The 17,669-nt window shown below is 51.5% G+C and overlaps 7 protein-coding genes across 7 annotated transcripts; 1 reads left to right on the top strand and 6 right to left on the bottom strand.

Moving 5' to 3' along the window:
• Nucleotides 1–139: 139 nt before the first annotated feature.
• On the top strand, nt 140–3,025 carry EDD37DRAFT_663632 (FAD binding domain-containing protein). Its single transcript, XM_062819194.1, has 4 exons — nt 140–831; nt 881–961; nt 1,022–1,841; nt 1,902–3,025. The coding sequence occupies exons 1-4, from the start codon at nt 471–473 to the stop codon at nt 2,767–2,769; spliced, it is 2,130 nt and encodes a 709-aa protein (XP_062673913.1). The 5' UTR covers nt 140–470; the 3' UTR covers nt 2,770–3,025.
• Nucleotides 3,006–5,271, bottom strand: EDD37DRAFT_289049 (uncharacterized protein). Its single transcript, XM_062811116.1, has 2 exons — nt 5,120–5,271; nt 3,006–5,063 (listed from the first exon to the last, which is right to left on the bottom strand). Exon 2 carries the CDS (start codon nt 4,976–4,978, stop codon nt 3,242–3,244), a length of 1,737 nt encoding a protein of 578 aa, XP_062673912.1. The 5' UTR covers nt 4,979–5,063; nt 5,120–5,271; the 3' UTR covers nt 3,006–3,241.
• Nucleotides 5,272–6,108: 837 nt separating this feature from the next.
• On the bottom strand, nt 6,109–8,694 carry EDD37DRAFT_288979 (putative cytochrome P450 oxidoreductase). Its single transcript, XM_062811114.1, has 8 exons — nt 8,242–8,694; nt 7,899–8,183; nt 7,707–7,842; nt 7,628–7,651; nt 7,100–7,575; nt 7,004–7,038; nt 6,779–6,955; nt 6,109–6,723 (listed from the first exon to the last, which is right to left on the bottom strand). Exons 1-8 carry the CDS (start codon nt 8,418–8,420, stop codon nt 6,437–6,439), a joined length of 1,599 nt encoding a protein of 532 aa, XP_062673911.1. The 5' UTR covers nt 8,421–8,694; the 3' UTR covers nt 6,109–6,436.
• EDD37DRAFT_289031 (oxidoreductase) lies at nt 8,695–10,178 on the bottom strand. Its single transcript, XM_062811115.1, has 2 exons — nt 9,585–10,178; nt 8,695–9,520 (listed from the first exon to the last, which is right to left on the bottom strand). The coding sequence occupies exons 1-2, from the start codon at nt 9,876–9,878 to the stop codon at nt 8,969–8,971; spliced, it is 846 nt and encodes a 281-aa protein (XP_062673910.1). The 5' UTR covers nt 9,879–10,178; the 3' UTR covers nt 8,695–8,968.
• On the bottom strand, nt 10,171–12,175 carry EDD37DRAFT_692301 (uncharacterized protein). Its single transcript, XM_062820037.1, has 4 exons — nt 11,224–12,175; nt 11,027–11,140; nt 10,934–10,989; nt 10,171–10,868 (listed from the first exon to the last, which is right to left on the bottom strand). Exons 1-4 carry the CDS (start codon nt 11,775–11,777, stop codon nt 10,633–10,635), a joined length of 960 nt encoding a protein of 319 aa, XP_062673909.1. The 5' UTR covers nt 11,778–12,175; the 3' UTR covers nt 10,171–10,632.
• A 306-nt stretch (nt 12,176–12,481) lies between these two features.
• Nucleotides 12,482–14,276, bottom strand: EDD37DRAFT_560081 (phthalate transporter; the record flags this gene model as incomplete). The annotated part of the gene is made up of 2 exons (XM_062813829.1): nt 12,482–13,878; nt 13,958–14,276. The coding sequence occupies 2 exons, from the start codon at nt 14,274–14,276 to the stop codon at nt 12,482–12,484; spliced, it is 1,716 nt and encodes a 571-aa protein (XP_062673908.1).
• Nucleotides 14,277–15,764: 1,488 nt separating this feature from the next.
• Nucleotides 15,765–17,278, bottom strand: EDD37DRAFT_692299 (uncharacterized protein; the record flags this gene model as incomplete). The annotated part of the gene is made up of 3 exons (XM_062820036.1): nt 15,765–16,105; nt 16,170–16,962; nt 17,017–17,278. 3 exons carry the CDS (start codon nt 17,276–17,278, stop codon nt 15,910–15,912), a joined length of 1,251 nt encoding a protein of 416 aa, XP_062673907.1. The 3' UTR covers nt 15,765–15,909.
• Between the last annotated feature and the right edge of the window lie 391 nt (nt 17,279–17,669).

The following is a 17,669-nucleotide window of genomic DNA, read 5'->3' as shown; positions in this document are numbered from 1 at the left end:
TAGGTAGCCTAGGTTTAGACGGGTAGTTCGGTTACTGTAGGAGCCCCGTTGTCGTGCGCTCGGACTCGGAGATTGAGGTGATACTAATATTCGTCCGAAGTTCACCTGTCCAGGTGTCTGAAATATCCCTTAGCCCCATATTCGAGGGACTTCGGATTAATACCACTCCCCAGCTCTTCCCTATAATACTTCGGGAAACCCCCCGTCTATGCCCAAAGTCCAGGGTAAATCAACAACGCAATTCGAAGCAGCTGATATGGTTCTCGGCCAATCTCTAACGACCAGACCTCGCTGACAAAGTGCACGAGAGATCACGCGAGCCACCAAACTCAGAAGAAGGGCCAAGAACGCAAATCTGTCTTATTGTCGCATGAGCCAGTATCGAATCCAATCTCTATCGACTCAAGCGGAAACATAAGGTCCTCGCAACGGTGCTGTAGGAGACTCATCCGACCATCCAGACCTTCAACATGGCCAACTTACCTTCCCACTCATTAGTCGCACCCCTGCGCACTAGTTTGGCCTGGTCGTTGGCTCGTTCAAGTCACCTGTTGTCGAGACACAGCAAGGTCCTCTGTCGCTCGATCTGTACCTCGCAAAGACGCTTCGACAAGACACCGACTACAATTCACAGCCGCAATGGAGCTAGCAACACTAGGAACTTGATAGCGGCAAGCAGCTCGGCTCATGTCAACAAGCTAAGCAACGGCACAGCACGTCGAACATTTGCCTCAGTCCAAACGTCTCAGGAACCCACACTCGAGACCGAGTTCCTGGTTGTTGGTGCAGGTCCAGCTGGAGCAGCGCTGGCTTGCTTTCTGACGAGCTATGGTAAGACGACCAGTTTCATGGATCCTGAGTTGTGAGCTGACTACTCCAGGTTTGAAAGGCGTCATGATCAGCACTGCTCCCGGGACAGCTAACACTCCGCGGGCGCACATCACGAATATGGCTGCATTAGGTACGTGCCAGCCTCCCGGACTATACTCAACAAGAGGCTATGATGACTAATTTCGTTTAGAGTGTCTGCGAGACATTGGACTCGACAAAGATCTGGAAGCTCTGGCTTCGAAGGGTGACGAACATATGATTCATACCCGATGGTGCCACAGTATGGCTGGCGAAGAGTATGCGCGAATTCATTCGTGGGGCAACGGACCCGACAGAAAGGTCAATGAAGATGCCAGGCTCCAAATATTCAGGCCTTCCACTGACTTTCCAATTCAGGGTGAATATGAGACTGCCAGTCCCTGTGGGCCAATGGACCTGCCACAGACGCAGCTCGAGCCCGTCCTTGTCCGTTACGCCACAATGAACGGATTCAAGACAAGATTCGACACGACACTCCTGTCCTTCGAGACGGATTCTGACACAGGACTTATCACGGCAAATATACGCGATAACCTCTCTGGTCAAGAGTATCAAGTCCGTACCAAGTACCTATTCGGAGCCGACGGTGCGCGTAGCCAGGTTGTAAAGCAATTGGATCTGCCGCTCTCCGTCAAGCCAGGTCAGGGAATGGCGATCAATGTGTTGGTCAAGGCCGATCTATCACATCTAGTCGAGCACCGAAGAGGTAATCTGCATTGGGTGATGCAGCCTGACAAAGAACATCCTGATTTCGGCTGGATGGGCATTGTGCGAATGGTCAAGCCGTGGAACGAGTGGATGTTCATCCTGTTCCCGACACGAGAGTGCGATTTCCAGATCTCCCCATCGAAGGAAGAATACCTGCAGCGAGTCAGAGACTTTATTGGTGACGACACGCCGGCGGAGATCCTTGACGTCTCGAAGTGGTTTATCAATGAGATTGTGGCAGAGGAGTATTCCCAGGGAAACATGTAAGTCCGAGTCTCTTCTCATCAACCTCTTCGTCTTCGGTGCATGGCTAATCGATCCAGTTACTGCATGGGAGATGCTGTCCACCGACATCCTCCCTTCAACGGCTTGGGAAGTAACACATGTATCCAAGATGCCTTCAATCTAGCCTGGAAGGTCGCCTACGTTCATCGCGGCCTCGCCGACCCTTCATTGCTGTCCAGCTATAGCACCGAGCGGCAGCCCGTCGGCCGACAAATCATCACACGGGCCAACGACGGGTTCAGAGAACATTTTAACGTGTGGCAGGCACTGGGCATGCTCTCAGAGGACGTGGAGAGCCGTAAGCAGGTCCTCGCGGAATTGACTGCCCCAACGCCCACAGGCCGTGAACGAAGACAGGCATTCCAGGCCGCCATTAGCAACACTTGCCACGAGTTCCACGGCCTCGGCGTTGAAATGAACCAAGTCTATTCCGGACCAGGCGTGTATTCCGCCGACGAAGCAGTACCCTTCAAACACTCCGGACCTGCGGCTGAAGATCCGGTCCTCTACTACGAGAAGAGCACGTACCCGGGATGTCGTCTTCCTCATGTGTGGCTGAACACAACCACTCCTACCGAGCCCAAGTCGACGATTGATCTCGCTGGACACGGCGCCTTTACGCTGTTCACAGGCATTGGAGGCGAGCACTGGCGTGAGGCGGCGAAGAAAGTATCTGCTGAACTCGGAGTGCCCGTTGAAGTCCACTCGATTGGGTTCCGAGAGGAGTGGGAGGATGTTTACTTTGACTGGGAACGGGTGCGAGGAGTGGAAGAGTCTGGCGCGGTGTTAGTCCGACCAGATCGCTACGTCGGTTGGAGAGCACCAACAGTCTTGGAGAGTGAAGAGGCATGTGAGTCGAAACTGTCGACTGTGCTAGCCTCGATCCTTGGCCGCAAAACTAGTTGAGCTGGGGACCTATAAGCTGTTGTTGAGACACAAACGGCCCGATCGTGGTGACTTTGTCCGAGCGGCTTGTACAAGAGCATAGTATGTGATTATCTAAGGGTATAACGGCGTATGGCTCAGAGATTGGAAGCTCATGGATGCAACTGAGGCAGATGCTCGCGTTGGGTACAGTGAAGAGCTTTGGACAATGATTTGAATGATCTGTCAAATATGTAGTGCCTGCCTAGTAGAAAAGCAACAATTTCCCGGTTCGTACAGGCGCTCCCTTTTGACGAACACTTCCTGTAGCACCTCAAGCGCGTCATGAATTGAATGAGTTCAAAAACAAATTCATTAACTTCGAGTTCCGCTGCTTCAAACATGATAATCGCAAGAACTCGGCAGATACCACACGTTTGTATGTGCAGAAGCGAGGCAACACGTGAGTAAGTCCGTCCCGTAGAGCCGCGTCTTGACTCCCATGTACCCGATGTCATACAGTATATCCATCAAAGAGGCCCGCCATAACATCAGTAGAATACCACGCCAGATCGCCCATGAACAGCTCGTTCGACCAGGCGCTGTCGCACTCCCCCGAGAAAGCAAACTGGCTCAACGAATCATCAACTCCTGGAGGCATAGTCGCCAGCCAATCTACATCTTCCGGGAGCAAATTGGGGAAGGTCCCATCCGGGCCATTGACAGATGGCTGGGATGTCTCGAGCTGAGTCTCCGAAAGGCCCGGTAAATCTTGCAGTACTTGTTGCTGGTATGCTGGAGGTATCATGGCTTCCTCACCTATCGAGCCTGCCGTCTGGCCCTGTATTGCCAGGTCATCGTCATGGCGAGTCCTGACTCGGCCTTGCGATAGATGGAGTTCCTTTTGTCGAGCTTCAAGCCTTGCGTCCAGGGAATCAAGGTTTTGCAACAATGCGAGCGGTGTTTCCCAGAACTGGTAATATCGCAGGTAGGATTGCCGTAGTATTCCGTAGTGACGCTGGGAAAGCATGGACGTGTTATCTCGCAATGCCACCCTCTTCAGAACCTGTAAGGCGGCGGCGATCCATATGGTGCTCGCATAATAGGGGTTGACGTATCGCTCGTGTCCTTCTGGACAACTTGCCACTAGTCGCACCACTAAGTCACCAGCTTTCAAGTAATTTTGCAAGCCTTCTCGGGCGTTTGAGCTTGCGTTCGGCGTAATCACTCCGGAAGGAACGTTATTGGCTTTGGAGACTGATAAGGGACTCAGCCCTTCGATGATGTCGGCGAAAACATAATTTTGATATATCATGAAGCAGGCTGACGCGGTCATCATGTGAATGGAGTGCTTCCCTCCGCTTATTCGGCGCATTGCCAATGCATCTTTGTCTCCAACGGAGCCAAACGACAGAGATTCTCCACCATACGAGAATTTGGCTGGAAGGTTTTCTGTGACATCCTGACACGCTCTGACGAGACTGGAGAGTCTGGCTGTGAACTCTTCTGACTTTTGTTTGTAAGCATGGGTATACTCCTCGGCGAGCCATGGGTCCCCATCCTGACATTCAGCATAAGGAATGATGCCTTTTATACTGTCTTGGCACAGTAGTTGACCGTCGTGCATCAGGGTAGCTAAGAGCATGGCCCATGAGAATGAATCTTCATTGCCTGAACTTTTGAGTCTTCTCCATCGTTCTTCAGGACTTCCTTGAAGTAGGCAGGAAGCTTGGTACTTGTTCGCAAACCACAATTCGTCGTTGATCGGAAGGCATGTCTCGTTCGCACTCCAGTCTACGGCTGTAGGAGTACGCGTGATTGTCGAACAAAAGATGTCCATTTCCCATAGAGCCCACCAGCAACGGCGTCGTTCCTCATTCGAGGACCAAGCCATGAGCTCACTGTCACATGTTGGTGCTTTGTCGGATCCCTTACAATCAATTAGGTGCAGGCGCAGCTCATAGGCGATTCGTACGCCAGAGCCGACAAGCCTCCAAGCTGGTCCGTACACTCCGTTGACTAGCTTGTAAAAGCCGGCCAACGTCAGGGCCTGAAGGAGGCAAAGAGGAGGGGCACTGCTTGAGCAAGCCTCTAAAGCTTTGTGGATGTATTGTAATGAGAGGTCATGAAGTTCTCGATGCGACAGCTTGTTGGTAGTGCCGCCGCTGGTGGAGTCTTCGGATGCGAGCGACCTCGAGGAGAGGGAAAACATGGCTGCAAATAAAGCGATAAGATGATCACAATTCTGCATTGCACGAACCTTGTCTGGAAAGGAAGGCTGGTGAAAGAGGGATAGAGACTTCAGCCCTGCCACTAGCTCAAAGAATAGATCAATCCTACGACACAGCCAAACATGTCAGCATCGCTCTCAAAGGAGGTTGTGCAGGGGAGCTCACATAGTTTGCGCTTGCTGAATAGACATGCGAAGAACTTCGCAAGCTTTATTCAAGTTTTCCTGTGCTCCCAACAGGACAAGCAAAAATCCGGGTTGGGACGGTTCAGTCCGATCTCGTGCCGGGCTCAGGGATGCTTCATGTGATGGATGTAAGAACCACGAGAGGTTTATGGCTTTTGCAAAATTCAAGGCTGCAGCATTACAGCTTTTGGTATTGGAAAACGAAATGTTCGAGGGACTTGTTTCTGGCGAGGGGAGTGAGCAAGCACCCGTGCCGTCGAAGTCCGGCAAGGAGCTCTCCTGCATTGTACTAGTTTGAGATGCATCTGAGCGAGGAACGGTGACATCCTGCCCGTTCACAACGGTTGTCCGTACGCGGCGTCGCCGATGGGTAGAACCTGCTGATGGTAAGATATCGGTGGCAACCCGTCCATAGCCCGGCAATACTACTTACCAAGTTTCGGTCCTGGCTTCAAGCGGGCTGTAGGGTATGTACATCGACTCTCTGTTCGTTGGCAAAAGGAGCATGTTGGAATTTGACGGTCACTGCAACCGACAAGGGTAAGCAATCATGGGTGGGCTGGTCCATGGCAAGGGCGCCTACCATCTGGACTTTTTCCTGCGCGATAGGTCAGTCAACCGTCTTTGCAATATTGCAAACAGGAGGAACATCCAGAGTGCGGCGCTTTTAATGACTCCGCTCGGCGTATCTTTCTCTACACATGATATTTTCCTTGCTTGTCGCAACAGGACTGGGGTGGCCCGACTTACTTTTTGCACATATCACAAGCCAGGGTCGACATCGCAATAATGCCATCTTCCCTCTCAGCGACAGCCATAATGAAAGTTAACGAGGGTTGTTGAGCCTTGGAATAGCAAAATCTGATGCTATGGCAATGAGATTTTTGGGGTTGAAGAAGATCAGGGAAGGAATCAAATGTTAGGTAACAATGAAAACCCCTCCATCCCCCAGAGTTTCTCCCCGTGACCCCGCGACGTCTCCCAAGCAAGCGATTGGGACGATTTCAGGTACTGGGTGTCCACCAGGGAGTCCAAGCGTGGTCTAGCCCAACGATATAAGGGGTATTTCCGACCCGGCCTGGAATTTCAGAGGGACTTTGCAGCATGGGTCACCCGGAATTATGAGTTTCGGGGCAATTGTGGTTGGCTCGGACTAATTATGCTGACACGCCACGGAGGCCCGATGGGATCTGGTTTGACTGAATGCAACCATCAGAAATGCAAAGATTCCTCCAGAAGTGACGTGCACTCGAAAGTCAAGAGTACTCTCCAATAACTCTTTCGTGGACCTTCTCAACTATATTGTTTCAAAAAGTCCAGTGCCTCCGACATCTCCTGGTTGATACGTTCAATGTGCTTCTCGCTTCTGGGTTTGATGGCGATTTTGAAAGGCAGTGGCGCTTGAAGAATACCTGGGTTGTATGCCTGGGCATCCAATGGCGTCTTAACTCCAGTTCGGGGATCAACATATTCAGAGAATTCGAAAGCCCAGAGTAGCTTCGCTGCAATACGCCACATGTTGCGCTCTGCGAGATGCATGCCGGGACAAACGCGTCGACCGGCACCATAGTTATAGTGATGTGAGCAGGAAGTTAGTCATCATAAGATCTTTTCGAGGTTTGGGAGCACACTTATCTCGATTTGCCCAGTCAGGACTTCCAGCATAGTCGCTGGCCAACTTTTCATGATTGATATATCGATCAGGGTTGAACGTTTCCGGGTCCGCGTAGATGTTGTCGGAGTGATGCATCGCCCAGGTAGGTAGGAAAAGGGTAGTGTCCTTAGGGATGAACATGCCCTCGTAGAAGTCATCTTGGACCTGTCAGCATACAGTCTCTTCATGAGTCTTCGGATATTGACCTTCTCTGACTCGGTGAGGTAGACCAGTTACAGCACTGCAAGGCAAAATAAGTCAGTCCATTCGGATATCATGCCTTCGACAACGGTGAGACTTACACAGGCCGCCACCTCATTCCTTCCTTCACGATAGAGTTGATGTACGGTAGCTTCTCGAAATCAGACCATAGGGGAGCCCTCTCGGTGCCGCAGACAGCGTCAATTTCCTTCCTCGCCTTTTTCTGGACTTCTGGATACAGCCCAAAAGCAAGAATCAGAGTAAGAAGCTGAGCTGCCGTCGTGTCTGCACCACCTTCAATCAGCTCACCCATGAGGTTGTCAAATCCGTGTTTGGAGAAGGGCATCCCTCCCTTCTTGTCGTACTCATCGAGGAGAGCGTCAATGATGCAGTTTCGTCGTTCGCCCTTTGCCCTCCTCTCGTCAATTCTCCGTCGTGCTTCTCCCCAAACATTGTCCATCACGGAGCCAGCTTCGATGGCTCGACGCTTCCAGAATGACATGGAGGCAGGGACCCATTGCAAGAACTTGAATTCGTCCACTGGAGGATTGGCTCCAGGCTCCATCGCGGCCGTCCACTGATTCAACTTAGCATGCTCTCCACGCCCTTACTTGGTGGGAACTTCATACCTTGTCCATAACATCGTACACGCCCTGTTCAAAAGTTCAGGTTGTCAGAAAAGTGCTTCGGTTGAGGATAGTCACTTACCTGGGCCCAGAACGAGTCGGGGGTTTCTCCACGATACCCATACGTGATCGAGCTAACGACTGACGCTGTATACCTCTTGATTTGTTGGAAAAAGTCCTCGGGATTAGTCAAGAGGTTATTCATAAGGATTGTGGCTCTGGGAGAAAGTCATGTTAGCCTTGATCACCGTTCCTTGCGACAGGGTATACATACTCTGCTTCTTGCACGCGGAAGTGCTTCTCATCCAGAGGCTTAGGGGAAAAGTTATGCGCAATGACCTTTCTCTTTTCTCTCCAAAGCGGGTCCATTTGTGAGATAGCCAGATGATCGCCTTTTGTCAACAGGTGGCCGACATAACTGTCTGGACGATCGGAGTATATGGCACCCTTCTCTACTAGGAGTTTGTGGATTGCCTTTCGATCGCAAAGCACAACTACGTTGGCGGGACCAAGTTTGAGACTGAAGATGGGGCCATACTCCTTGGCCCATTCTCGAAATCTGATCAAGAACGTTTAGATCCCTTTCCAAAGGTCGAGGGAACTACATTACCACATACTGCTTGTAAAGGCCAGTGCGAGGGATCTGATGAGCATTCCCCAAGACTGGTATGGTTGGTGGACCGGGTGGCATTCGAGGGTCGCGTTTGCCTACTTGCAACAAGCGATATATGCTGATACTGATGAGGCCAACAATCGCCCATAAGTATGGGCTTGACCATATCGTTGCTCCCGCCATAGCTTCGGTTGACGTAGTGTGTCTCTAGGTTCTGGAATGCGTTGAAGTTCGATTGGAGTGAAAGAAAGTAGTCATTGTCGAATCTGCTGTGCTGATGAAAGACATGGCACTGTAACAACAGCGTTTTACGCACTTCGTCAGCGAGACGGGGCTTTTCTGGGGCCCCACCCCATGCTGGGCGTAGGCATAACTTGGAGAATTCGACGAGCCGTCAGGGTCATTTTCGGCTGGTCGGGAGAGTTTTCACAATTGAGCCGCTGGCCTGCATCGACCAGGGCTCAGGAGTACTCCACCGGCCAGACCACCGTCTCGAGGCACCAATTGAGTGTGCACATGTCAGAAGGAGGACGTAGGCGCGTTCCTGCTAGGCTCATTTACGAGTCTCAAAGGCAAAGGCAAAGGCGTAGATCACGATGACACCGACTAAGCCTTAGATCGCCTGTTTGGACCTTGGAAAGCCTTGCATACATGGGAAGTGTACACACCAAGAATATGTGGTACCTTATTTCAAGCAAAGCAGCCTTGTCCAGCGGTTTTGTAGTAACCTTCTACAGCGGTATGCCAATTGTGAAGCCACCATCGACTGCCAATCTTTGACCTGTAATCCACTGCGCATCATCGCTACAAAAGAACACAACAGCTTTGGCAATATCAGATGGCTCCCCTAATCTGGGCCATGGGGTGCCCTTTTGCATCTCTGTGATGATTTCCGGCGTACGGAAGTTGATCCCGGCAGCGCCAGTCCGGACAACACCTGGACATACCACGTTTACATTGATATAATCCTTGGCGTGATCCAGTGCGGCGTTTTGGGCCACCATAGCCACGGCTGCTTTACTTGCAGCGTATGTCGTCTCGCGTCGGATGGCCGTGATACCGCCAGCAGCCGAGGAGATGTTAACGATTCGGCCTCGGGACCCCGAAACCTCGTCGACAGGTTGTGTGAGAAATTGCTTGATCGCCTCTCGCATCGCCGTTGCCGTCCCTTTAGCATTGATAGCAAACATTGCGTCCCACTGCTCCTCTGTCTCCTCCACATAGTCACGCAAAGGCATCCACAGGCCAGCGTTGTTGACTAGAATGTCGAGCTTTCCGAATTTCTGGCAGGCATTAGTCAATTCAATGTGCTGGTCAGCTTTGAGATTACGTCGGATCTTGACATACCTCGACCGCTGCTCGTATGAGTGCAACAATTTCAGGGACGTTCATCAGATCACACTTCTGAAAGAAGGCTTTCCCACCATTGTTGTTGATAACTTCGTGGGTAGGGATATGCTTGTCTTCTTCGAATCCGTCCTGGCGTGCTTCGAGGACTCGATCTGAACAAATCACATGAGCACCCTCACGAGCCAGAGCTAAGGCTATGCCGCGGCCAAGTCCTGAAGATGCGCCAGTGACGATCACGACTCGATGGTGAAGGCGACCAGTGCCGTCAAGCTTGTAAGATGCCACAGCCATGTCGTCAATGCGGTCCCGAGTCACCCTTTTGTCCGCGAGGCTGAATTCCAGATCGGATGAGAACCAAAGTTGCCGCAAAAATCAGACATGATGAGTGCTCACGTGGGCGAGGCCCAAACGTTGTCGGACAGATGGCTTGGCCCGAGGCTGACTTTGGAAGGCGTGGGAAATCCCCACAAATGCCCCCAAGAGTGACACGGAGGCTTTCCAGCGTTGTCATATCCGAGAATTGCGCCGGGATATCACAGGCCTGCAAGGAGCCCTTCCTGGTCGTAAGTGGCAGAACATGAATCCGCGGATTAATGTCAAAGGTTGAGACAAGTCATGGGTCAGCAGTTTGGGGAAGCAAGTGGGCCAACTCTATCCCCTCAGACGCATGATTTGGACTGGCCTATCATAATTCGACCGAATGTTACTCCAGCGCCTGGATGGCCACACTTGGTTGCTGGGACCTTGGCACACCCTGTGCATGAGGACGGGAGATGGACTAGCTTCAACTTTTGGGGAAAGGAGGCCGGTCGCCCGAATTGACCTCGGTCTGATGCATCTCACTTTGGGGACTCGATCCTAAACCAATAGCATCGGCTCTTCCCTGCATATGAGTGCGACTCCTGCGACCAGAGGCGGTGCATGTAGAGACCTTCTTGGACATCTTCTTGCCTTCAACCTTGCTCGACTTGGCCTCCTTCGAGATCATTTTTTGTAGTAAGCGCATAGCATCCATCATAATCTCTCGAACCAAAGTCTTACGCTGCTAGGGCGGCACATCTCCGTCCACATCTGTACTGTTGCTGAACTCGCTAAACTTCTTGCAATTTTGACCATCTCGCTCTACTTTGGCTGTGATGAGCTTGTGGGCGTCCGAACCCAGGATCACACGTAGTGGTGGATTCGGCATCACCGCCAGCTCATACATGGCTTTGGCAGCCTTGACGGGATCTCCACGTTGTGTCCCGTGGCGCTTGTTTGTGCGGTCGGCGCTATCAAGGTCTGCAAGAGGCGGAGGAGTTCAGTAACCCAAGTCCAGCTTCGAAAGAGTAAGAATCTCGACTTACGTTCGTAATTAGAACTTCGATCGGCAATAGTGACACTGCGGCCAGTCCAATCGGTTCTACGTCAAAGAGCGTCAGCCCTTTGCCAAAATGGACCTTATGTAGGGAATGACCAGGTCGAGCAACATATCGGAGACGACTGCGTTAACGCAGTTTAGACCTCTACTTCCCCCTGCTACCTGTGAATTGCTCACATAGCCATCTCCCCAGCTGAAGCCAGATAGACGCAGCTGCAGGAAGGTCGCAGGGTCACAGGGAGAACAGCGGACCGCTTCGGAGACGAGTCAACGTACCTAAAGCCACCAGGCTCAATCAGCGTGAACTTGATCCCCCATTCAGGCTTGACCTCGTGGCTGACAGCCTCGGTGAACCCTTCAACCGCCCACTTGCTGGCGCAATAGATACTGTATGTCGGAAATCCAAGTTGGCCTGCCATACTGGTGACTTGTTGGATGCAGCCTCCGGGAGGGGCCTGGTTGTCGCGCATATACTGCATCGCAGTACGAGTCACATCAAGCACGCCAAAGAAGTTGACTTCCATCTGCTGCCGGATCTGAGTATCTGTGTACTCTTCAAAGCATCCCACTAGCCCGTAACCAGCGTTGTTGACCACAACATCGATGCGCCCGAACTTACTGAGGGCATCATCAAACGCTTTCTGGACACTCTGCTGGTCTGTGACCTCCAGTCGTGTCGCGAGCCAGTTCTCGTCGGTAGCGCCTTTGAATTGCAATTGTGATATGTTGCGTGCAGTCGCAACGACATAATCTCCACGATCGAGAACTTCTTGCGTATAGTAATGCCCGAAACCGGTTGAAGTGCCGGTGATGAAGAAGACTCGAGGCATTTTGGGGCTGGCTATAAAGTGTCGCGCGGTGTTGACGTCTGGGCAATAAGGGTCCTTCCGCCACCGACGAGGCCGAAACCTTGTAATGCGATACACGAGTCTCGTGGTAGCGATAGAAACAGCTTGCAAGATAGTGCTAGACAGTGCTTGAGGTGCTGCAATTCGTAGCTCTCACACGACGGCTGGACATACGACGTTGTGCATCTGACTCGGACATCGATCTCCGAGAGACTTTGTGGAAGCCGACGAAGGACGACATGTTCCCCGCTCGACTGTCCAGATCCCCGTGGGGTGGAAACACGTCACAGAAGTGTGCTGGTCAAGCCTGGCAAGAATGAGTTGCCACACTGTGCCAGACAAAACTCCAAGTGATCGACGATACACAGAATGTGTTCATCAGAACGTGTTCATCAGAATTTCTGTACATTCGATATCTAATGGCGCCCATAGTTTTCCCTGTCCTCAGCCAATAACGTCCTCACTTTGTCCTTCAATCAACCATCTATCAGTTCTTGACAAGATGTTGATCTGTCACCATGCTCAAGAGGTCAAAATGTATGTGATACCACAATCTATTTCCTTCCTTGACTGACAGGGTCTCTGGCACGCAATCACCACCCTCTCGACTCATTCGACCCAGGGTCGCGGTACAGCCTGTCCCCGCTGTCGTAATGCACGCGGTCTTCCATTGGTGAACTGACCTTCTATGATGCAAATCTGAAGTCCAACCTTTTGTTGCCCTTGTCCTCAGTGGTAGCCAAGTACTGCACTCGTTCTTCTCTGGTCATGGCGTTCCAGATCCTGTCACGTTGATTGTTCTTGCGGACATAGTACCACTTGGAGATGCAGAAGGCAATGATGTTCCATGCCACGACACCCAACAGAGCCTTGTTGCCCCTGTAGTAGTAGGGTTTGTCGTCAGTACGGTACACCTGAGAGGAAAACACGTTTGACGCCTGCACGGCCATGTTGTACAGTGACGACCCGACCGTCCTGGTGCGCACTGACCCTGCATTGCGAGATGTCATGGCCACGAGGATGGCATGAGCATATGGGTACCCAACAAGCAGCGTGGAGAGAGTCCACTTGGCCCAGTTGGAGTTGTTAAAGTGCGGTGGCAAAGCGACCAGGGCGACTAGTAGAGGTAGGGCCCAGATCTGAGCGATAAGGCCGACTATGAGGCGCTGGTTCATCTTTTCGGACGCCCAGGTCCAGAATAGTAGTTGCAGGATGAACAGGACATAAGCAGGAATGGTGAGCAGGTTAGTTTGGAAGGTATCGAACCCGAGAGCCTTGCACGTAAGAGTGATATAGGCTTGTGGTGGTGTGGTTGGGATCGTCCATGACAAGCCGAGGATGTAGATCGGCCACATATCATAGTCAGTGAGAGCTTCCCAGAGAAATTTGAAGCTGAGACCTTGGCGATTATGCATCGTAGCCTTGTTGGGATCATCACGAAGGACTCTCGTAACCATGATGACCTCTTCTCGCTCGGTAAACCACCCATTCTTGGGGCGCAGGAGACCCTTGAAGCCGTGGCGAGCTGTCTGGGTGGGTGAGGCTGGCAGGTAAAGCCATGTGAAGATTCCAATGAGGCCGGTGATGCACCCTTCAATCACAAATAAATATCGCCAGCCTGCTCCCAAACCACCACGACCTCGAAGGTGCAAGATGCCGTATGCAAGGAAGGCTCCGATGATCTGTGTCGATTGATAGGATGTCCAGAACCAGCTGAGGCGCTTTGGCAGCTCAGCATTCTTGTAAAAGTAGGAGAGGTAGAGGATCGTATCGGGAATGAATCCACCTTCTATCAGACCGAGTAGAGCACGACAGATGTACCAGCTGGTCTTGCCCGACAAAGCAGCTTGGGAAGCAGCAACAATCGACCATGACACCATCTGTATAGGAATCCAAATGTCTGGTCCAAGCCTCTTGCTGATGAGTTGCGAGGGAAGCTCGGCAAGCAAGAATGCGCAGTAGAACACGGTCATGCCGTTGTTGTAGTCGTTGGTCACCATACCCAAATCAACAAGCATGTTGTCCGACAACGCTTGAGTGATATTGCCACGGTCAAGTTGTAGGGCAAAGAACATGACACAAGCTGGTAGAGCAACAAGCCAGTCAAGCTGCGATTCAGGTTAGCAATGCTCGATTTCGAGTAGGGTCTGTGACACATACACGTCTAACCAAGGTCTTCTCCTCCTGAGGTGTCCATGTCGCTGTGGGATTGAAGCGATGGGTACCTTCAAATCCCTCGACAGGCTTGTAGATCTCGAGCGCTTCCGGGCTCACGAAGACGTTGTTCACGTTCTTGCCGGTGTCACTGAGGGAGGAGGTCTCGGAGGACTTCTGGTCAACGATCCCATCGTCGACAGAAACGTAGCTGACGTCTCTACCTCCGAATTGCCACCATTTCTTGGGTTGACGTCGATTGCGGAGGCCGGAGTTTCCGCCTTCCAGGCTGGAGGGGAAAGACTCGAGGACTGTTTTATTGTCCATTGGGAGGAGAGCTTCTGATGTTTCCTGGTCAGAGGGTGAAGTATTTGGTGGCATACCAGAAAGTAAGTGATGGATAGGATTATATAGATAGGCCCAATTCCACTGGGTCTTCATTGCGACATCGACCACTCGCCTAATTGCGAGGGGGTGCAACGTGAAAAAAAAGCCACAGACGATCCGATATGCGCGACGTCAGCCGAGTCAAGTTCTAGACAATGGACCGTGAGAACATTTTCCTGAGGCGAGATATACCAATGCCCGATGTACTTTCCAACCTGTTGAGGTGCTGATACCGAAACTCAAAGTGGGGTTGGGAAGTTGGCTCATGTAGGGGCTTGATTGCGTGATTCGAGCTTGATACCACTTCACATGTTCTCGTTGGTCGTCGAGCCAGGAAGGAAGAACAACACCCTTGTCTGACATGGATACTTACGCGTTCGTAAATTCAGGTTCCCGAAATAATGCAGTAGTAAAAGCAGTTGCTCTACCCGTCAACTCTCGTCGACCCTCCCGTAAATCTCGACTTTCACCAGCAGTGAAGGACAAGCTCCCATCGTGGTGTGATCGAAAGCCTTCAGAGAGGTACTTACGTATTAGATGAACACCGTCGTTTTGGATCTGGCTGTCCAGTCTGACAACAGCACTTTTTCTCGAGTGAGACTGACTCGATGCCTCAGGCGAGCATCCACGTGGCGACCTGCGACGAGCATCTAGAACTGCCTCGTTGTTATCCACACTCTGCGATTTGATTAGCCGAGTAAGTTTCCATGCACTGTAAACCCACAATCAACGTCGCGATCATTTTGGAGTCCAGATATAAGTCAATCTCGTCCATGATATGGTTCTTTGTCGTGCCATGCGATGCCATTCAGATATTGCCAAATATGCTCATCGCGCAAGCAGGTAGTTAACCTCATTTTCCTTTGGCCTGCCATCGCACCGCTCAAATCGTAATCCCAGATAGTCGGACTTGAGGAGACATCAACCTCATGGTCGAGATGCAGCTTGTTTGATCACGTCTTCAAGCCTGCTGTTCCTCCACGCAAATTCCCGCTACATTCAGCACAATCAAGGAGTGCCAAGTCAGCGTAATAGGAAGAATAAGCGGCTGACGACGAATTGATGGTGGATGGTGCCATTTGCCCTTTTGCGAGTGGTGCCGTGATTTGGCGATCATTATCACATCTTCCGATGGGACAAGCACGCCATTTCGTACTGCGACGTGATTATTCGACTCCATACCCCAAGCATTATTTCGTGATCAGCGTCGACGTATCGGGCCGTTGTCATTGGCGACCTCACCATCAGATAGTGCCAGACTTACAGGAATCAGGAAGGTAAAAGCAAAGTTATCCACCAGCACTAGTGGATTGAGGGAACTGGTGGTCACCTCGCAAGCATGTCTGAAGGTCGACACGAAGGTTGAGAGCATGAATAGTCCAGGAACGATTATTTCAACGATTGAGCGTGGCTAGCCGTGTCCCCAGATTGTGAGATCACAGTGTATTGATTGCGGGAGCGATCTCATCACTTTTATATAGTCAAGAAGTTGTGACTCATAAGCCTCAGTGACATGCTGCTAACCTCAAGCGGTAGGCACAAATCATTGCATTCGACGAATCATTTGCGACTATCAACGGAGCATTTTCTGTTCGCCAGCCTTAACTTCTCCTGAGCCGTTGCTGGAGCTCCTTACATACGGCTCCAAGGGGAAAACCTGACTGTCCGGAGTGATGCCGTCGAAAAGCTGACTCCACCTGGCTTTGAGGGGCTCGGGTGTCTTCCAAGCATACTCCGGGTCACGAAGCCAGAGCCTAACGAGATGGCGTCTAGTAGAAGGTCAGGGCGACGACACCAGGTCGGATAGAGTGTCAAGGGGGTTTTGCAACTTACTGCTGTTCGACCGTATCTGTGAAACCATCACGTGCATGAAAGACTGCAAGATTGTTGACGTACTGGATATCGCCTTGTCGGAAATCGAGTCCAACGTTGTACTTCTCGCCAAGGAAGTGAATCGCATCAAGGGCTTCCGCCTGTGCCTCGGTAATAGGCGGAATCGTTGTGGAACGGGGAAGAGCACCGAAGCCAGTAAAACTCCTCCGCGCATACTGGAGCAAGACACGCTCAGGCGACTCAAAGATTGCTGGCTGGTGGTACAGCAAAGGTCTCTCGGTGTAAGGTTGAGCAGCGTTCCCAAAATTCTCAAAAGGCCATTCTTCAGACAAAGTCCTGATCAGGTCCGGCCGAGTCGCGGCGAGCTCGTTGTAGACTCTCCAAGTGCTTGCCAATCTGCTTTTGCCACCTTCTGCAGCGGTACTAAGGGCAAACAGAGACACGATGTCTCCTGAGTCTGTGTGAAAGACCTGCTTGTCAGCGGTGTACGCAGGTGCTCCAATGTGGGCGCTGTCAGGTCCCGAAGACAAGTCCTTGATGTGGTTAAGGACAACATCTGCTGTTTCGCCATTGTACTTGCTGTCCTGGCGACCGCGTTGTGGTGCGATATGAGATGACAGGCCCGCATACATGATGATGTTGTCCTCTCGGGAGTGTCTTTCTACGGGTAGTCCCCTTATCACCTTGAAGCCATGCCCAAAATGAAGTTCATGAGAGACTTTGCGAAGAGCGGCATGCAGGTTCGGTAATGGGAAGGTTTCCTGGCTGATGTAGCCCAAAGACGTGTTCAAAGCTGCCAGATGGTCACTGACGTTCCTAATGAAAGAGCATACCTGTAATCACGCACATTTGAAATGTTCGAGTGCACTTTCCAATTCCTGGACTTGTTCATCCGTGAGCACATATGTCCAGTCATACTTCTGGGCCAGACCTTCGCCTTCCCAGACGAAGTCAGACTTCAATTCTTCAGGGAAGCCTGATGGGAGGTCGACATGCTTAAGAGGCTCGGTAGTGAGACGAAGTCTTCTTCGTGCTTGAAATTTGTCATAGTCTGGCTTGTAGGCAATATCAGGCTGACGAAGGATGGTTTCCGTAGCGACAGAGCCCATGATGGTCAGTATGTGCAACTGCTTACCGAGGACAAGAATCAAGCTGGTTATAATGTGTGGTATCTAACGAAGAGTAGATTTCGGTCCTCCTTCTGGGCTCTTAGCATGACGCCATACAATCATCGATTGTGTGATTGGCTTCGTCGAGGTGCGCACCAATGACTGCGGAGGCATTTGTAGAAGGAAAAAGGGCGGCAGCAACAGCAACAGCAACAGCATCGACAACGTTACCAAAACCGTATCCGGCCTTCGATTGACCTGGACTTCAGCAACCTTCTGAGTGCTTCCGAAGTACACTCTAGTAGTTTCTTTCCACCTGAATCATTGACTGTGAAAAAGCATGAGGGAGACAGGGCGAATGGGGATGCAGGTAATTATTGAGGCGGGCGGC

This window comes from Exophiala viscosa (genome assembly GCF_022695815.1).
Source record: "Exophiala viscosa unplaced genomic scaffold EDD37scaffold_2, whole genome shotgun sequence".
NCBI lineage: Eukaryota > Fungi > Ascomycota > Eurotiomycetes > Chaetothyriales > Herpotrichiellaceae > Exophiala > Exophiala viscosa.
The sequence above is the reverse complement of the archived record's forward strand: the minus strand, read 5'-3'. Positions and strand labels throughout refer to the sequence as shown.